General features: G+C 44.3%; 1 protein-coding gene across 3 annotated transcripts in view; it reads right to left on the bottom strand.

Annotated features, from left to right (window-relative positions):
* Positions 1 to 18,622, bottom strand: part of LOC309637082 (uncharacterized protein) — a 116,882-nt gene extending 98,260 nt beyond the window's left edge. For all 3 annotated transcript variants that reach the window (XM_082411188.1, XM_082411187.1, XM_082411189.1), the window contains exon 1: positions 10,430 to 18,622. In XM_082411188.1, coding sequence (XP_082267314.1) covers positions 10,430 to 10,617 — 188 coding nt within the window. In that variant the 5' untranslated portion in view covers positions 10,618 to 18,622. The remainder of the gene's footprint in view (positions 1 to 10,429) is intronic.
* Positions 18,623 to 20,165: the final 1,543 nt, after the last annotated feature.

Raw genomic sequence — 20,165 nt, 5'->3', positions numbered from 1 at the left:
CAAAGGAGGCAAAGATATACAATGGAGAAAAGACAGTCTCTTCAATAAGCGGTGCTGGGAAAACTGGACAGCTACATGTAAAAGAATGAAATTAGAACACTCCCTATCACCATACACAAAAATAAACTCAAAATGGATTAGAGACCTAAACATAAGACCGGACACAATAAAACTCTTAGAGGAAAACATAGGAAGAACACTCTTTGACATAAATCACAGCAAGATCTTTTTTGATCCACCTCATAGAGTAATGGAAATAAAAACAAAAATAAACAAATGGGACCTAATGAAACTTCAAAGCTTTTGCACAGCAAAGGAAACCATAAACAAGACGAAAAGACAACCCTCAGAATGGGAGAAAATATTTGCAAACGAATCAACGGACAAAGGATTAATCTCCAAAATATATAAACAGCTCATGCAGCTCAATATTAAAGAAACAAACACCCCAATCCAAAAATGGGCAGAAGACCTAAATAGACATTTCTCCAAAGAAGACATACAAACGGCCACAAAGCACATGAAAAGATGCTCAACATCACTAATTATTAGAGAAATGCAAATCAAAACTACAATGAGGTATCACCTCACACCAGTTAGAATGGGCATCATCAGAAAATCTACAAACAACAAATGCTGGAGAGGGTGTGGAGAAAAGGGAACCCTCTTGCACTGTTGGTGGGAATGTAAATTGATACAGCCACTATGGAGAACAATATGGAGGTTCCTTAAAAAACTAAAAATAAAATTACCATATGACCCAGCAATCCCACTACTGGGCATATACCCAGAGAAAACCGTAATTCAAAAACACACATGCACCCGAATGTTCATTGCAGCACTATTTACAATAGCCAGGTCATGGAAGCAACCTAAATGCCCATCAACAGACGAATGGATAAAGAAGAAGTGGTACATATATACAATGGAATATTACTCAGCCATAAAAAGGAACGAAATTGAGTCATTTGTTGAGACGTGGATGCATCTAGAGACTGTCATACAGAGTGAAGTAAGTCAGAAAGAGAAAAACAAATATCGTATATTAACGCATGTATATGGAACCTAGAAAAATGGTACAGATGAGCCGGTTTGCAGGGCAGAAGTTGAGACACAGATGTAGAGAACGGACATATGGACACCAAGGGGGGGAAACTGCGGTGAGCGGGGGATGGTGGTGTGCTGAATTGGGCAATTGGGATTGACATGTATACACTGATGTGTATAAAATTGATGCCTAATAAGAACATGCAGTATAAAAAAAAACAAACAAAACAACTAATACTAAACTTTCATTGGGTTATTTGTATGGAAATATGTTAATATAAATGTTTCAGACACTACATGAAATTTCTAAAAATCTTATATGTTCTGGTATAATGTTATAAGTCATAATCCTAGTTATTACTTTAAAATGTATATCTCAGAAATAACTAATTTTCTTGTCAACTGCATTATTATGAACTTTCATCAAATCTTTAACTGTGGTCATTTTTAAGTCTTTTGTCATTTACAGACAGTTCTGGGTGTACTCTGATGCTTTTGCAAATATGTTCCTATAAAAGGGTTTCATCTTCAAGAAATTCATGGAAAAGACTCTGACAAGTACAGGTTTCTGGTAACTGACTGTACTGCTGAACTGAATGAATAAGCATTTTCAGAACTCTAATGAAAAACTGATGAACTCATAAAAGCGCTAACAAAAGATCAAGATGAAAAAAAAATTAATTACATGGGACTGAGTGAACTGATGATGATGAGTATAATTTTTGTGACTTTCTCTCTGAATTAAAAAAAAAAATCCCACAAGGACTCAGAGGCAAAGAACATACAAATCAATATTCACTGCAAAGTAAAGGAGCTGTTACAGTGGAGGATTACTGGACTGAATGTCAATATTATGACATAGTATGAGTGTGTTTCATGTTTGGTAATTGCAATCATTGTTGCTTTTGTTGTAGTCATCCATGTACAATGCTTGGTGTCAGTCTATTTATCTCTTGTAAAAATAAAATACAGTGTGTGTGTGTGTAAAAAAAAAAAATTAATATACAGAAATCTGCTACATTTCTATACACTAACGATGAACTATCAGAAAGAGAAATTAAGAAAACAGTCATATTTACAATTGCATCAAGAAGAATAAAATACTTAAGAATAAATCTAACTAAGGAGGTAAAAGACTTGTACTCAGAAAATTATAAGATACTGATGAAAGAAGTTGAGGACAACACAAACAGATGTAAAGATATACCATGCTCATGGGTTGAAATAATTAATAATGTTAAAATGACCATACCACGCAAGGTAGTCTACAGTTTCAATGCAATCTCTGTCAAAATACTTACGGCATTTTTCACAGAACTAGAACAAATAATCTTAAAATATATATGGAAACACGAAATACCCCAAATAGCCAAAACATCTTGAGAAAGTAAAAGCTGGAGGTATTACACTCCTTGATTTCAAACTACATTACAAAGCTGCAATAATCAACACAGTATGGTAAGGGCGCGCACACACACACACACACACACACACACACACACACACACACACACAAGAAGACACATAGATCAATGCAACAGAACAGAGAGCCCAGAAATGAACCCACACTTATATGGGCAATTAATCTACAACAAAGGAGGCAAGAATATACAATGGGGAAAAAACAACCTCTTCAATAAATGGTGTTGGGAAAACTAGATAGCTACATACAAAAGAATCAAACTGGACTACTTTCTCACACCATGAACAAAAATAAGTTCAAAATGGATTAAAGACTTAAATGTAAGGTCTGAAACCATAAAACTTCTAGAAGAAAACATAGGCAGTATGCTCTTTGACATCAGTCTTATTCATATTTTTTGAATATGCATCCTCAGACAAGAGAAACAAAAGCAAGAATAAACAAAAGGGACTACATCAAACTAAATAGCCTTTGCTCAGCATAGGAAACTATCAACAAAAAAAAGTTTCACCTACTGAATAGGAGAAGATATTTGCAAATGTTGTATCTGATAAGACATTAATATCCAACATACACAAAGAACTCAAACAAATCAACATCAAAAAACAAACAACCCAACTGAAAAATGAGCAGAGGATTTGAATAGACATTTGTCCAAATAATACATACAGATCACCAACAAGCACATGAAAAGATGTTCAACATCACTAATCATCAGAGAAATGCAAATCAAAAACACAATGAGATATCACCTCACACCTCTCAGAAAGGTTAATATCAAAAAGGCAACAAATAACAAGTGTTGGCAAGGATGTGGAGAAAAGGGAACTCTCCTGCACTGTTTGTGGGGACATGAATTGGTGCAGCCACTATGGAAAACAGTATGGAGGTTCCTCAAAATATTAAAAACAGAATTACCATATAGTCCAGCAATTCCACTCCTGAGTATCCAAAGAAAACAAAAACACTGATTTGAAAAGATATATGTACCCCTATGTTCATTGCAGCATTATTTACAATAACCAAGATATGAAGGCAACTTAAGTGTCCATGAATAGATGAATGGATAATGAAGATGTGGTACACACACACACACACACACACACACACACACACACACACACACACACAATGGAATATAACTCAGCCATAAAAAAGAATGAAATCTGGGACTTCCTTGGCAGTCCAGTGGTTAAGAGTCTGCACTTCCACTGCAGGGGTACGGGTTCAGTCCCTGGTGAGGGAAATAAGATCCCGCATGCTGTGTGGTACAGCAAAAAAAAAAAAAATGAAATGAAATCTTGCCATTTTCAAAAATATGGATGGGCCTAGAGGGTATTATGCTAAGTGAAATAAGTCAGACAGAGAAAGACAAATACTGTAAGATTTCACTTACATGTGAAATTTTAAAAACAAAACAAATGAACAAACATTACAAAACCTAAACAGGGTCATGCATGCAGGTGGTTGCTAGAGAGGGTGGGATGGGCAATGAAAAGTACAAACTTCCAGTTATAAGATAAATAAGTTCTAAGGATGTAATGTACAACATGATAAATATAATTAGTATACTGCTGTTTTTTACATATGAAAGTTGCTAAAAGAGTAAATCCTAAGAGTTCTCATCACAAGGGAAAAATATTTTTTCTATTTCTTTAATTTTCTGTCTATATGAGATTATGGATGTTCACTAAACTTGTGGCAATCATTCCATGAAGTGTGTAAATGAAATCATTATGCTGTACACCTTAAATTTATACAGTGATGTATGTCAATTATATATCAATAAAACTGGAAGAAAAAGATAAAGTAGAGGTTTTGGAGGACAAATGATGAATGGAGTTTGAGCTCAGGCCCTTCCACAGTGAGTCCCTTGAGCCTATCAAGCCACTCTGTGGTTACTTTGGCATCTGGCAGAATATTTATATTGTTTCCCTGGATTAAAAGTTATTACGGTGGGAGGTGGGAGGGAGGAGTGAAGTGGAAACCTCTGAAACCACCTCTGGCCAAGATAGTATATCAGAAACAGTACTGCAACCGGAGTATTGCAGAAGTTCCCACCACCATCAAAGAATTATAAGGTGTGGGGGTAATAGTCCACAGCTTATCCCTTTTCAAATCTCAGCCCTGTGAAAACATGGCTGATTGTGACAGATGATAGTTTATGACTAAACTTAACAAGGTTGCTGTCCCAATTGCAGCTGATATGGCAGATGTGATATCTATCCAGGATTAGATCGACCCAGTTTGGACTATAGCTAATGATTTGGCAAATGTATTCTTGATCCCCATCAGTAGGAAAGATGAAAAAATAGTGTGCATTTACATGGTCAGGGCAGCAGTACACAGGCACTGTATTTCCAAAGGGCTATATTAACTCTTCGCTAAAGTGTAGTGCACAAGGACCTTGTTCGCCTTGACATTCTGAAGACCTTCTGAAGGTCTACTATCAAGATAGTAGACAACCATATATTTATGATTTATACACAGGGATTACAATGGACAAACTAACCTTAAAATATCATATAGCATATACACAAGTTTGTGTGAGTTCAGTAACACCCACACTGGTCTAACCTGGTAAAATAAGAACTCCACCAATCATGAACTTAGATGTCACAGCAATGTCAAATTGCTGTAGAATTTTCTAAAAGCATACCTCTCAATTTGTGCATTTATCTCATCGCAGAGCAGTAACAAACAGTTCACAAACTGGCACCAGTCCACAAACCACACTTTCAGTTAGCTGATGGCCTAGGGAAAAATGAGTGCAACAAATAAGAAATTCCACGAAGATTAAGGATTCTGCCGTATATTGAAATTTTTAGGATGCTGGTGGTCTGGGGCAGGTTGAGACATTTTCTCTAAGATAAATAACAAGTTCTTGTATCTCATTCCTCCTACCATTTGCATTGGTATAAGAACATGCCTAGGGAATACTGTTTTGATCCATTATCAGGTGACTTTGAAGGCTTTCAAAAAGAACAGCCTCTGTAGCATATCCAGGCTGTGTGTGAAAGTTGTCATGTCACTTAGACCATATGAACAAGAGGCAGAGAAATGTATCCATAACGTACAGCGGTATTTAGTGGAATCTTTTGCAAGCACCAACTGGTGAGACCTCTGACATGCTATTCGTAGCCCTAGTAGAGACTGAACCCATATGAAATCAACGAATTGCATAACCAGAGCTGCCCATTATAGTGTGGGTATTATCAGATCCACCAAGTTATAAGGTTGAGTGGGCATAACAGCAATCCATTATGCAATGCAAATGGCACATTTCAGATTGAGGCAGAGCAGATCCAGAAAATACAAGTCAATTGTACTACGTGAGCCAGACTCCCATGTCTACTATATGTTTACTGATTCCTCTACCCCAATTCACATTTATTACCTCATGGGGTAGAAGAGGTCTTAAACGAACCAAGGGAAAAAAAAAAAGACCTCAGGCTGGTCTGTAAAAAGTGCAATATGATAGTACTAGCCAAAACTTGCTGCTGCATTAAAGCCCTACTCAAGAGTGACAAAAGGAAATTTTCTCAGTGGTAAATATTCCCAGAGGGCAGACAAGGAACATTATGCTTCATCATTTACTGTGGATGAAGGAAAAGAAACCTGAGCTGTGTATATACATGATCTCTGGGTAGCAGATGGCTTGGTTGGAAGGAGCCTGGAAGGAAAAGAATTGGAAGATCCGAGACAAGGAGGTCTGGTGAAGAGTTACACAGACCTGTGGGCACATAGGTGGGCACAAAATATGCAGATCTTTGTATCTCCTCATGCTCAGCAGAGGTCATTCACTATAAAAGCAGCCCTCAACAACCAGGTAGAATTGTCCTGTGAAATCAGCCAACCCATCTCCCCAGCCAACAAGTGCTGATGCAATGATCTCATGAACAGAGTGACAGTTTGGCAAGGATGGAAACCACACGGGGCCCCAAAGCATAGGCTTCCTCTCATCGTGATTGATTTACCTATTTTCAGTGATGACTGCCTGACATGCCAGCAGCAGAGACCTGCCCTGAACCCTTGATGTGGCACAATTTCTGAAGGAGATCAGCCAGCCACTTGGAGACCTTCAATTACATCAGACTCCTTGCTCTCTGGAGGAGACATCCATTTGTCCTTACTGAAATTGATATTCTCAATGTAAGTGTGCCTTCCTGCCTACAAAACCTCCACTGGCACTACCATCCAAGGGCTTACAGTATGCCTAACCTATCAACATGGTCTCCCATATAGCACTGCCTTGGATCAAAGCTCCTATTTTATGTCAAAGGAGGTACACCAATGGACACATGATCATGGGATACACTGGTTAAACCAAGTACCCCATCACCCAGAAACAGCCAGTCCAATCAAGTAGTGACTAGCCTTTAATGCTCCAGATAAGATGCCAGCGAAGGGTCGAGATGAAGATACATTATATGTGTTGAAGTAATGACCTACATATGGTGCTGTACTCCAATAGCTAGAATTAATGGAAGTGGGAATCAAGGGGAAGAAGTAGGAGTGGTCACTCTCACCATCACTTCCAGGGACTCAAATACAGAATTTGTCCTTCCTAACTTCACAACATTACGCTAGCCAGGTTAGAGGTCCTGGTTCCCAGGGGCAGAATACTTTTGTCAGGGGTCACAGTAAGGGTTCCACTAAACTGAAAGTTGTGAATTTGGCTATTTTGAGTTCCTCATATCAATGAACTAAGAGGCAAAGAAACGTGTTAATTTAATGGCAGGGAAACCTACCCTGATTATCATAAGTTAGAGTTGCTGCCACACAATAAGGGCAGGGAAGAGTGTGTCTGGTACCCAAGTTGTTCATAGGTATGTCACTTGGTGCTTTTATGCCCAGAGATAATACTTAATAGCCAATTATAGAAACAATAGCCCAACAAGGGCTACCAAGGGCTAAGATGTCTCATGGATGAACGGCTGGGTGTCCTTACCAAGACCAGTCAGAATACTCAGGAAATCCAGAATGGTTGGGAGGAGAGAAAGATGATGAATATCAATTACAACTTTGGGAGCAACTAAGCAACAGTAGTTTCCTTTATTAACCGCTTGCCTTGAGTCTTTTCAGAGATTGTGACTAGCCTCTATTTTAAAGGGAACTCTGAAACTTACTGGACTCGTATCTCCACTCAGATAATGAAGGCATCTTCTCTCATTAAAATGGGGAAGGTTCAGCATAAGCAAGGCATGGAACCAATAAACATCAAGCAGTAGCATGTGGTTCAGGCAGAATACATGATGGGGTCATAGGAGGTGTGCTAAGACTTGTCTAAGGCCATGTGGAGAAGCAGAAGAGGAAGCCTCAAACCTAGGGCTTCTCATCTTAAACATCAAACTTTCCCCTGCATCTTGCTTTTTACTCTGTTGAGTAAGAGCCACCGAGTGAGTCTCTGGTGATATCAAGATGTGCTCACTACGGTTGCTACCCTCAAGTACTAATTTAAATTTGTTTTTAAGCATATATTTTCAAGTAAAGAATAACACAAGGCAGCCAGAGCTCAGTGCCAAAGAAATTATACAGTCATACAGTCCTACAAAGACTCTGGAGGAAAAAATACTTCCCCAAGAAGGGCCAGGTGGGCAGACCCCACCTGTTGATCTTGAATCCAGCTTTACCAATACCCACTTAGAAGCAGAGGTTGGGGGAGGGCTTTTCTTGCCAATGCAGTGACTGTTAATTGGGGGCGACCCTTGTGCTGAATATGAAGCTAGGTGGATATCTGTATGCCTTATGAATGCTCACATTCTCTGCATGTCAGACTCTTCCCCAGCCCCGCTAGTACTTGCTCAGTGGACCTAGGTACAAAGCGGCCATGGTGGCATGGATGCAGGCTACTCAGGGGATTGACAACATGCACTTTGTGTCACCAAGGCTGATTTGCTTTTCACTCTTGCTGAGTGCCCAACTTGCCAAAAGCAGAGACCAACACTGAGCCTCCTGTGTGGCATCATTTCCCAGGGAGACCAGAGGCAGTTTAAATAATTGGACCCCTTCCATCATGGAGGGGACAAAGAGTTGTCCTCACCGGGATAGACACATATTCTGGGTTTGGATTTGCTGTCCTTGCTTGGAACACTTCTGCTGGCACCACCATCCGTGGGCTTATAAAATGCCTTATTCACCATCATGGTATTCCTCACAACATTGCTTCTAATCAAGGAATTCATTTCTCAGCAAAAGAAGTGTGGCAATGGGCTCAGGCCCGTGGAATTCATTCTTATTACATAGCTCATCAACCAGAAACAACTGGTCCCAAAGAATCTTGGAATGAGCTACTGGAGCCTTAGCTATGGTTCCAGTTGGGAGACAACCCTCTGTAAAAAAAATGGGGTCTGTCTTACAGAATGCAGTATGTACTTTGACTCAGTGACCAATATATGGTGCTACATAGAAATCTTCCATAATAGGATGCAGAGATCTTAGAATCAAGGGCAGGAAGTGGGAGTACCTCCTCTCACTCTGACACCTAAAAACTCTCAGAATTTTTGCTTCCTGTCACTGCAACTCTGAGCTCTGCTAGTTTGGAGGTCTTGGTTTCCAAGGGAGAAAATCTTCCACCAGGATAAACACCAATGGTTCCACTGAGTTAGAATTTGAGACTTCCCCCTGGCCATTCTGGGGTCCTTGTGCCACTGAAGCAACAGGCAAAAAAGCGAGCATTACTCTACTAATTGGGATGATGAATACCAAAAGGAAATTTAATTGCAGAGAAGACTTTGTCTGGAGCCTAGGGGATTCTCAAGGACATCCCTCACTACTTTTGTGTCCAAGAGTAAACAGAAATGCAAAATCACAGCAACCACAAATACACAGACTCTCTAAGGACTTGGACTCTTCAGGAATAAAGTTTTGGGTCACACCCACACTCCACCAGGTAGAAGAACACTGACCAGATAATATCCTGGATGAGGATGATGAAAACACAAAAATGTGAACAGGTAGTGTAAGAAGGGATATATATATTTAATATAATTTATTCATATGTAATTTATTTGTATAATTTACATTGATATATATACTTTATGACCAGTTATACGGACAAGGACTACAGCAGTAGATATTTTCTTCTTCCTGTGTACGTGTGTGTGTGTTATTTTACTTTCTGTCCTCCTTACCTTGTTGTCATATAAGTTGTTAGAGGTTAACTTTGCAATAGAGAAGAAAATACTCAGATGGACGGCACGGAGAGAAGCTTCACCCGGGATTCGCTACATGCTTTATCCACGTGGTTTTAAGAAAAAAAAAAAACGCGGAATCCGGGAGCTACAGTGGCCATTCTCCGGTGGCTGGAGCACGTCACCCAGAAACCGCTCCCTCAGAGGCCGACGGGAGCGGCTGGCGGGCGTCGCGCTTGGGGGCGCTGAGCATGCTGGGAGGTGTGGTCCCGGCGCGGCCCCGAGGATTCTGGGTAGTGTAGTCCTGGCGTCCTGCTAGAGTGCCCCCTCCTTCCCCCCAGCTCGGGGCTCGAATGACCCCTTGTTCTTTGGTGGCGCTGGTGAGTGTGGCTCCAGTGGGACCCTCGCCGCAGCCCTGCACTTCCCCACGTGGAAAGCAGGTCTATTCCTGATGCCTTTAAGGAAGAGGAAACCCTACCCTGCCAGATCTTGAGAGTTTCCAGTGACTCTCCTGAACCTTTCGGCTCTCGTTCTGACCCCTGTGGCTCCTGCCTGCCCAGAGAGGACAGCCTGGTGGGCAAGGGGAGGACTCCTAGGCTCCTGACAGCCCAGCCTCAGGCACACATGGCATTCAGAGATGTGGCTGTGGATTTCACCCAGGAGGAGTGGATGCCGCTCAGCCCTGCTCAGGGGTCCCTGTACCGGGAGGTGATACTGGAGAATCACAGCAACCTGGTCTCACTGGGGATTCCATTTTCTAAACCAAAACCCATCACCCAGCTGGAGCAAGGGAAGGAAACCTGGAGAGAAGAGAGAAAATGCCCACCGGCCACTGGCCCAGCAGAACCACAGCCAGAACTCCACCTCAGTCCTTTCTGCCCTCCGGATTTCTCCAGTCAGAAATTCCGCGTGCAGCATATGCTGTGCAGTCATCCTCTCTGGATCTCCTCGTGCTGGTGTGCGGAAGATCCTGCCCGGCCGGGAGAGCCGTGCCCGGGGGACCAGCAGCTGCATCAAACCTCCGATGGAAGTTCCCGGAACGATAAAGCAGAAGGTCAGGAGAGAGAAGGTACCCAGCCTTTGGAAAGACAAAGAAAAGGACTTCAGGCACGTTCCCCAGGCCGCCACCCCAGAGGCTCTAGGGATGGCATCCAAGGCGTGGAGGTAGAGGCCAGCCAGCTCAGAGGGGGAACTCTGAGGAAACAGACGGACTGTTGAAGAGGATAGAAGTGTTAGGATTTGGACCAGTCAACTGTGGGGAGTGTGGCCCGGGCTTCAGCAAGATGACAAACCTGCTCAATCACCAGAGGATACACTCAGGGGAGAAGCCGTATGTGTGCGCAGTGTGTGAGAAGGGCTTTAGCCTAAGGAAAAGCCTTGCCAGACACCAGAAGGCACACTCGGGGGAGAAGCCCGTCGTGTGCAGGGAGTGTGGGTGAGGCTTTAACCGGAAGTTGACGCTCATCATACACGAGAGGACACACTCGGGCGAGAAGCCTTACATGTGCAGCGAGTGTGGGCGGAGCTTCAGCCAGAAGTCAAACCTCATCATACACCAGCGGACACACCCCGGGGAGAAGCCCTACGTGTGCCAGGAGTGTGGGAAAGGCTTCAGCCAAAAGTCAGCTGTCGTCAGACACCAGAGGACACAGTCAGAGGAGAAGCGTTTTGTGTGTGGCGTGTGTGGACACAGCTTCAGCCAGAATTCAACCCTCATCTCACACAGGCGGACACACACTGGGGAGAAACCTTACGTGCGTGGGCTGTGTGGGTGAGGGTTTAGACTCAAGTCACACCTCAACAGACACCAGAACATACACGCAGGGGATAAGCCCATTGTGTGTAAGGACTGTAGGCGAGGTTTCAACCAACCAGTCCAATCTCATCAGACACCAGAGGACACACTCAGGGGAAAAGCCGTAGTGTGCAGGGAGGGTGGGCGAGGCTTCAGTCACCAGGCAGGTCTCATCTGGCACAGGCAGAAAGACTCAAGGGAAAAGCCTTACCCGTGCAGGCAGTATGGACTCGGCTTTAGCAGTAAGTCAGCTTTAATCACGCACAAATGGGTACACTCAGAAAAGAAGCCCTGTTTATGCAGAGAGCGTTGCCAAGGCTTTCCCCAAAAGTCACACCTCGTCTTACATCAGATGACACACCAGGGCAAGAAGCCTTACGTGTGCAAGACATGTGGACAGGGCTTTAGCCAGAAGTCTCACCTCAGCAGACACAGGAGGATGAAGTCCACCCACCACAAACTGACTTCAGTCTGACCCTGAGGCCCGCTTGGGGCAATCTTCTGACCCCTTACACTCTCTTTAAAAGTGAAGAGGTGGCAAGGACTGAATAATCACACATCTTATACTTTCATGAAATGCATTCCGTAAGTGGTCAAAGGGCATTTGACTTCATTTACTTCTTCCATGCTAAGTCTTCATCTTTTGTGGCCTTTTGTTCTAATAAACTGCATCTTTACAAAAAAGAAAAAGAAAATACTCAGATGATGAAGCTCTCTTTTGAAGAGAGTAGTCAACACAACCTGGTAATGGACAGGTGACTGTCCCCCAGAGATGGATACAATGACTATTGAAAGTTTGCATCTCCTCATCTTGAGAAGAGGATGGGAATGTCTTTGTACAAAAGATGGTTGCATCTTGTTAGGTGAAAGAACAATTCATTTTATGGTTGTGGGAAGTTCAAATCTGTGTAGAAAGGAATGTATAGATGCTTAGGACCCAAAGGAATACCCTGGAACAGCCCAACTGTCTTTCTAATTTGAACCCTTCCTTCCAAACTCCACTTTGTGATACTGGGACTTCTGCTGTGCACTGGCTCCCTGCCCAGCTCTGTCCATCGGAGCCACTGGAGGAAGACTGCAGGGCTGCAGGAGGAACAGAGAAACTTGGCCCTTCCTGTTGGTGCCCTGTTCGCTTCATGTTCCGGTCAGACTTGTCTATCTGGTCCTGGCAATTTGTTTCAAGGCAGCAGTTGAATGCAGTTTGAAGTTTCTCCAATACAGGTCCCCCGCCCCTCACCCTTAGAAGGATTGAGTCCCAACCCCATGAGCCCTTCCTTCAAACTCAGCAATACCAGTCCCAGCCAAGCAGTTTCTTTTCCTTAGAAGTTTGACTTTCAGCTCTGTGGGTCCTCTCTTTCAAGATTCTAGGTTTTAATAACTCCAACCTCTTCTCTTTGTTGCCCCAGTTCTAGGGGTGGCGGCTGCTTCCTGCAGTTGCTACTTGCATGACACTCTAGTGTTCTCTTTACAGTGAGTGAGCAATTCTTCTGAGCTACTTACTGTTCTTTACATTAATTCTCTATGTTTACAATTTTCAAAATACCTGGTATGGCTTTTGTCTCCTGATTAGACCCTGACTAATAAACCTTTCAAGGGGGATCTCTACAATGACGTGGCAGACAACGATGGAAGCGCCTCCTTCGAACCTGGCCTCGACCACTCTGTGCTCTAGCAATATCAGAACTGCCTGTAGCTCCCCATCCATAATGTGGTTTCTGCTTCTGGGTTATCTACCTATTTTGGAATCATGACAAGACCATCTCTTTGGACCAAAGACTAAAATTAAGATGTGTAGGGGCTTCCCTGGTGGCGCAGTGGTTGAGAATCTGCCTGCTAATGCAGGAGACACGGGTTAGAGCCGTAGTCTGGGAAGATCCCACATGCCGCGGAGCAACTGGGCCCGTGAGCCACAATTACTGAGCCTGCGCTCCGCAACAAGAGAGGCCGCGATAGTGAGAGGCCCGCGCACCGCGATGAAGAGTGGCCCCCGCTTGCCACAACTAGAGAAAGCTCTCGCACCGAAACGAAGACCCAACACAGCCGTAAATAAATAAATTAAAAAAAAAAAAGACGTGTACATAACACAAAGTGTTAAGTGCCCTAAGAGATAAAGCAGTGTGGGACTATAAAAGACTGAGATATTCCAATTAGCAGTAGGTGGTGAGGGAACCAGGAAAAGCTTCATGAAAAATATGGCATTGGATCTGGATTTGGAAACTTAGGTAGAATTTGTACAGGTAGGGGAGAACGAAGGAAGGGCATGATGGGCAGGAAGCATGGCATAAGGAAAGGCCCGGAAATGGAAAAGCGTGGGCTGTGGGTGGAGAAGAGTCAATCCGATTATTTGGATGGAGCATTAGGTGAGCCTTCAGTGGGATAGTCACCCCTTCATCTCCATGCCCCACAGTCATTCCCCCAGCTTCACCCCTGCTGGAGCTCAGCTACCCCTCTAACTCATCCATCTCTTGCTACTTCCATCTCCCCATCCCTGCCCCCAGGGAACCCTCAGTCAGAATGGAGGGATTTATGAGCAATAGCACTCCCTTCTCAGATCAACGGCCGAAGATCAATGGCTATAATGCAGAAAATTAATCCATATTCATTAGAATTGATTTGAGCAAATGATATTATAAAAACTCCCTTGGAAATCTATGGAAGGGAATTAAAGAGAAAATTATTCTAATGTCACTACTGTCTGCCAAGCTACAGGTTTAAGAAATCAGGCAACTGAAGCTCCCGTTAATATTCAAAGGAAGCTCCAAAGGTCATTTAGGGGCATAGCTATATTGGCCAGTTGGATGTAGAGGGTAAGGAGAGGGAAGAGATGTTTTCCTCCCTGATCTTCCTTGGAGATCTAAGAAACAAATGAACTCGTGGGTCGCCTCCAGTCCTAGAATCTTGTAACTCCTGTATTCCTCCCTGATGTCATGAGGAGTCACAGATGAGCTTCAGGAATGTCAAGTGCAATCATTAACTTAGAAAACAGCCTTGACTCCTGAAGACCAGGCTCCCTAGGAGGTCCCCTGTCCTGTCCCAGGGAGCCTCTGGTCATTCTCTGAGCCAGACCCCACCCCCCGTCTCTATTCACCACACAACTCACAAAATAAGAATAGATACAGATTCACAAGTCTTAGTCTAACACAGCTGTGAAAAGTGGAGAAAGGTCAAAGGGAAAGTACAAACTTGGCCTGGTGAACGTTTGCAGAGCTCAGGCAGAAGGACTGGATTCCAGTTTTGACTTCACCTCTTAGTAGCTGTGGGAAAATGACAGAATTCTTTGAGTCTCAGTTTCTTTGTCTGCAGAATAAGGATAATAATATAATAACTCCTCCCTCAGCAGGATTACTACGAAGATTAATTAACACAATGCATGGTGAAAGTGCTTTACGCACTGCGAAATGCTATTCAAAAAATGTTATTGTCCTAAAAGCTTAGAGGTGTTCTTCTGAAGCAGGCATCTTGTTAATGGAATCTGTCTATGGTTCCATGAGGCTCATAAATGCCCTGAAATTGTATGCCAAATTGTCTATGTATGTACGTATGTATGTATGTGCATTTTGAGGGGGAAGAGGACCATGGCTTTTAAGAGATTGTCTAAGAAGTTTGTGACCAGCAGCCATTATGAATTAAGAACCCCTGATAGAAGGAGACTGACAGAAGTGCCGCATCTCTGTGCAGATGGGACCAGAGTCTTTTATGCATCACAGCAAGAGACACCTTGCCTTAGCAGGAATCACTGCAAGATGAAGCATCAAAGCCATTGAGGAAAGTTGTAGAATCTTGGTGGTCAGCCATGCGAATGGCCTGGGTGCTGACTTGCCCTGAAGCAGGTGGAATGGTATTAACAGCTCCTTAACAGTTCTTCAAACCTCCATGGTGTCCAACCCCAGGGGGCTCTGTTCAGCTGTATGTGACTGGAGCCCTTTGGAGGTGATCCCTGGAGTTTGGCAGAGAGGGGGGCTTGCCTCCATTACTTCCCTCTGCCCTCTTTCCAATCTCAATCCTCACAGCAAAAGGAATCACAAATTCTATGGTAGCCTCTTGCTCTCCTTTGCCCTTCCTGAAACCCCAGTTGCTTCCTTCTCCCCCGGGCATGCTGGGAGATTCCTTGCTGGGGGGAGGGAAGGGAGCATCTAGATTGCATCTTACTTTACAGTATCTTGTGTTTGCAACCAAGACTCAGGTACAGGATGGTCCCCCACTCCCTTCTTCTAACCCAGGGTGTCTAAAATCTCCCCTGGGGTCCCTGGAATCCTCCAGGGGAAAAGTTAATCAGGGCCCCAGCTCACTGAAGGCATGATTGGCCAACTGTTAGGTTTTTGTTTTTATTGTTCACATAATTTTATTCCCCACTGATGGCACTTGAAAATCCTGGAGGCCCCTTACCAATATCTTTTCCAGTGTTTATAAGATGGGGGCATAGAGGATGACCCACATTGGAAGGAAATAAAGAGGTTATCTTGTCCTTGCCCATAGCTTCCTTCCCTGAAAGGGCCCCAGGGTGGGCACCTCACAAGCTCCTCTCCTCAGGAGACCAGGAGCTTCTCCTGGTGTCTCATCTGAGTCCCTTGGATGGTGCCATGTGAAGTAAAGCAAGTGACCCCACATCTAGACTCAGTCTCTTCCGCTCCAACTTTCTGCAAGTCTCAGAGCCCCATAAACTACTTTGGGTCTCTTTTCTTCCTCTGAGTTTTATTTTTTTTTTTTCTGGGAAACTGCCAAGTATTTGGGGGAGGTAGTGTGGACAGAAATGACCACAGTGCTAGAGGGAATGTTTAAAGCGTCCAACAACCATCCAACACGATTTATTAAGCATCTGTCATGTTACAAGAATGATGCAAGTCACACAAAGAGATGGACTCTGGCTGGGTGAGCCCCTCCAGGAAGCCAGCTTCCAAGGACAGGGCAACCACCCTGCAGGTCAGTTCCACAATGTTTGCCTATCTTTATGGAGTTTATCCCAGTCTGTCTAATGGGTATCATGGCGATTTGGGTAAAAGACCTACTCTCCTACTGGACCACAGATGCCTTAAGGGCAAGAGGGGTCCAGACATGTTCTACATTTGTTTGTTGAATTAAATTAAATTAAAACAGAGTTCATGCCCTGTTTTTTATTATCTCTTTAGGTGGTAGAGAGCAAAGGTAAATAGGAGTAGAACAGTGAACACACACAATGCTCCTGAAGAATCCTCCTCTCTTAAACGCACACACACACGCTCATGCTCATATACACACATGCACATATGTGCATATTCATGCACGCACACACGTCACATTCAGAGGAGACTCTTGGCTCCCTGCCACTTGCTTGAAAACCCAGGCTTCAAGAGACAATTAAATATTTATATCTTTACATCTCAGTATCTTCTTTTCAAATCCAAACAGCCCCAACAGGAGCCATCACTGGCACTTATTTAACTCCTTAAAAACATCCACGAGGGGTTTTATCCTTTTACAATTAAGTTGTTAAGAACAGAGAAGATGCAACAGGCTTTAGGATGGGAATGAGCTTACTCCCCAGAAACAAGGCCGTGGGAGCCCCAACTCACTCTCTTAGACTCAGTCTAGGATCCAGCGCTTCTGGATCTGGGGCCCAGCCGCCCAGCCCATACCCTCACCCATGGTCCGCAAAGGACAAAGGGATGCTCTCTTGCCAGCTTTCCCCAACAGGCACTTGAGTGCCCTGCAGTCAGGGCTTGGCAGATTATGCAAATTGCCTGTGCATAATAATGTCCTCACTGAGTAGATTAACCCAGAGTGGGGTACCGGACAGGAGCTAGCAGGTACTGGCTGCCAGGCCCTTAGCTCTCTGCCCCAGCCCCAAGCATGGTGACAGTGCTTCTAGACCAGGCTGCTGATGGCCTCACTACACTACCTTCCCCACCTGCCACCGGGCCTCTATCACGTGCGCACTCTTACCTCTTCTCCCTCAGTCTGTCTCTAACCGCCTACCCTGTGGGATCTCCAATGTCAGGGCCGAGAGGAAAGGGAACAAAGCCCTTTCCCAGGAGTTGCTTGAGCTAAGGGTAGGTAAAGGAGCTTTCAAATGGGCCGAATCTTACCACCTTGAGTCACTGACATATGCATTTATGTCTAATTCCCCATCTGTGTGCAGGACTTATGTCCCTGAACTCTCCATAAAACCCATTCTAGGGCCTGCAACACAATAAGTACTCACCAAATGAATGTTTCCCGGATAGAATTGAATTCCAAAATCACAGGGCTGGGAAAACATCTTCAAAATGATTCAAGCAGTCAACAGACATATTCTGATTATGACTCATCTGCCAGGCACTGTGTGAACGCTGGCATAGGGATTTTAACCTTGCTGCTACGAGTTCCTTGAAATTATAAGCAAATTATATGCTCATACGTTTTTCTGTAGGGAGAGGGCCCATGGTTTTCACCAGCTTCTTCATGGGGTCCTGACCTCTCCCTAAAAAAAATGTTAACCACTGCCTGTCCGCGGGAAGGACAGACATGAAAACCAACAATCACAACAGTGTGATAAGCCTGGGACCAAGATGAGCACAAGATGGTATGAGGGCACAGAAGAGGGTCCAACCTGCAGAGGACAGAGCCCTGAAATCAGCATCACTCCCTTCTAAGGTAGATATTCCAAGTCCCATTTCACTAGTTGGGAAAATGAGTCTCAGAGAGTTTAGGCTACCTGACCAAAGTCACACATCAGTAGAACCAAAAGTGACTCGAAGCTCAGTGTTGAGCTTGCTCCCTGCAGCTGCCTTGGCATTTGAGATCCCAGCTTCTAGACCCCTCATGCTCTCCCAGGGTTCAGGGGGCAGAGGAATGGAACCCCTGCAATGACTGTCTGAATTCTGATCAGCCATGGAGCAGGCTTGGCGGCTAGGCCTCCGGGTCCCCGGTGTGCACATCTTTGCACGCTTCAGCGGACTTTGTGGAGTCTATTTACCACATCTAAGACCAATTTCCTTCCTTTCGGTTGCTTTGAAGATAATTTAAGGTACTTGCATTGTCTGCCTGGGAATGTAAAAAGCTAGCTAATGCCGAAATCGATGCTTCCTGCTTGATGCTGTGCCTCCGCCCACCTGCCCTGAGCAGCGGCTGGCTCACCACACAGCCTTCAGTGACGGCTTCAGCAGATCTTCCCGGCCGGCTACTCTGTTCATCAGAAAGTGGCTGGGGGCTGGGGAGGGGGGGGGGGGGGCGTGTGTCTCAGGATAATGGCAAGCAGATTGGGTTGTTAAGCCCGAATGAAATATTTAGTAGCACCACTGGCAGGATTTGGCTGGTCGGGAACAGTACTTCAGCCCTGCTTGGGGAAGGGGTGGGGGGGGTGGGGAGGGTGCCCAACATGGGCTCCCCAAGCTAGGGGTGCAGATTAGCCTGTTCCAGCCTGCAGTGAGGGAGCAGGGAGCAGCACCGGATCAGGCTGAGAAAATGCTGCAGAGAGGAGGGAGGAGAAGACCAGCCCGGACATGACCTCCCAGCTGGCTCTGTTCCCAGGGCAGAACCACTTAGGAGGGCAGGTTGCTCTGCCAAACCTACACCTGCAGCCCCCAGAGGGCATGAAACAGGGGTACTCATCACCAAGGAGAGAGCTCCCATTGTCTGCGTATCTCCACACCTCTTCTAGGTGCCGATGCTCTGCTCTGGAGCTGAGCTTTTCGTAGAAAGTTTAACCGGGACTTAGAGGGCTAGCTGAAGGGTGGGGTTGGAGAGGTAAGAATAGAAAAGATGGCATTTTCCACGTTCTTCCTTCCTAAACTACTCTGGGAACAGAGTACTCTAGTCCTATGTACTTTGTATTATACTATCCTGACTTCCTCACTGCTAAAATCATGGAATCTCAGCCTTAGATGGGACTTAGCAGATCACATGTTCATTCAACAGTTATTGAGCTACTTACCTACTATGATCAAGTATAGTATATACCATGCCCTTCACCCATCCCACATTCAATATTTTAATCCCCTTTATAGCACCCCATCCCAAATTGGCCAATACTAGAATGACTTCATGGATGGGGAATGAGTTATTTCCTACTGATCCTCATTCCAGCAATCTTTATTAGGAATAATTCCCTTTATTCAAACCAAAATCTGTACCCCTTCAGCTTTTATTTATACCCTTGGCCCTTGTTCCCCTGACCCATTCCCTACGCCCCCCACCCTCCCCAACATTGCCAAAGCCACAGTAGCATCCTTCAGGTATCTGAAAACATCTCCAGGCTTCTTCCAAGTCAGCAGTATGACCAAAATCTAATTATAATCTGAGGAACCAGGTGGGCTGTGGCAGTGCTAAATCTTTTGGATGTCAAATAACTTAATCTTTTCATAGCTTTTCTCCCTCACGTTTATTTGATTCCTTTTCTACTTAATCTCCAGGTCTACCGCAAAGTGGCAGTCACAAAACTCCTTCATAAAAGCAGGTTACAAAATGTCTGCTCTTGTCTGGGGCAGACTGGCTTGTATCAAACAAATTCTTCTGCTAATAAAAACTTTAAAAATCAAAACCAAAAAACAACTCTTTAAAAATCAACAGAGAGCTGCCAAGGCATCCAGGACCTATGAGCCAAAATTAAAAAAAGAAGGGAAATGAACTGAGAGGCACCCTACATTCATGATTGCTTTTCCCTGATTCATATTTAGTATCTCAGAGGCTGAAAAGACAAGCAGAGACTAAGAAGATGAACATAAAGTAGTAGCTAAGACACAGTGAAGCCAAGCAGTCTCATGAAGCTGAGGAGACATATACTGGAGCTCAGAGCTACCAACCAAGGCATTTA

The sequence above is a fragment of the Balaenoptera physalus genome (assembly GCF_965194825.1).
Source record: "Balaenoptera physalus genome assembly, chromosome: 10".
Classification (NCBI taxonomy): Eukaryota; Metazoa; Chordata; class Mammalia; order Artiodactyla; family Balaenopteridae; genus Balaenoptera; species Balaenoptera physalus.
Note: the sequence above shows the minus strand (reverse complement) of the source record. Positions and strands in the feature narration are given on the sequence as shown.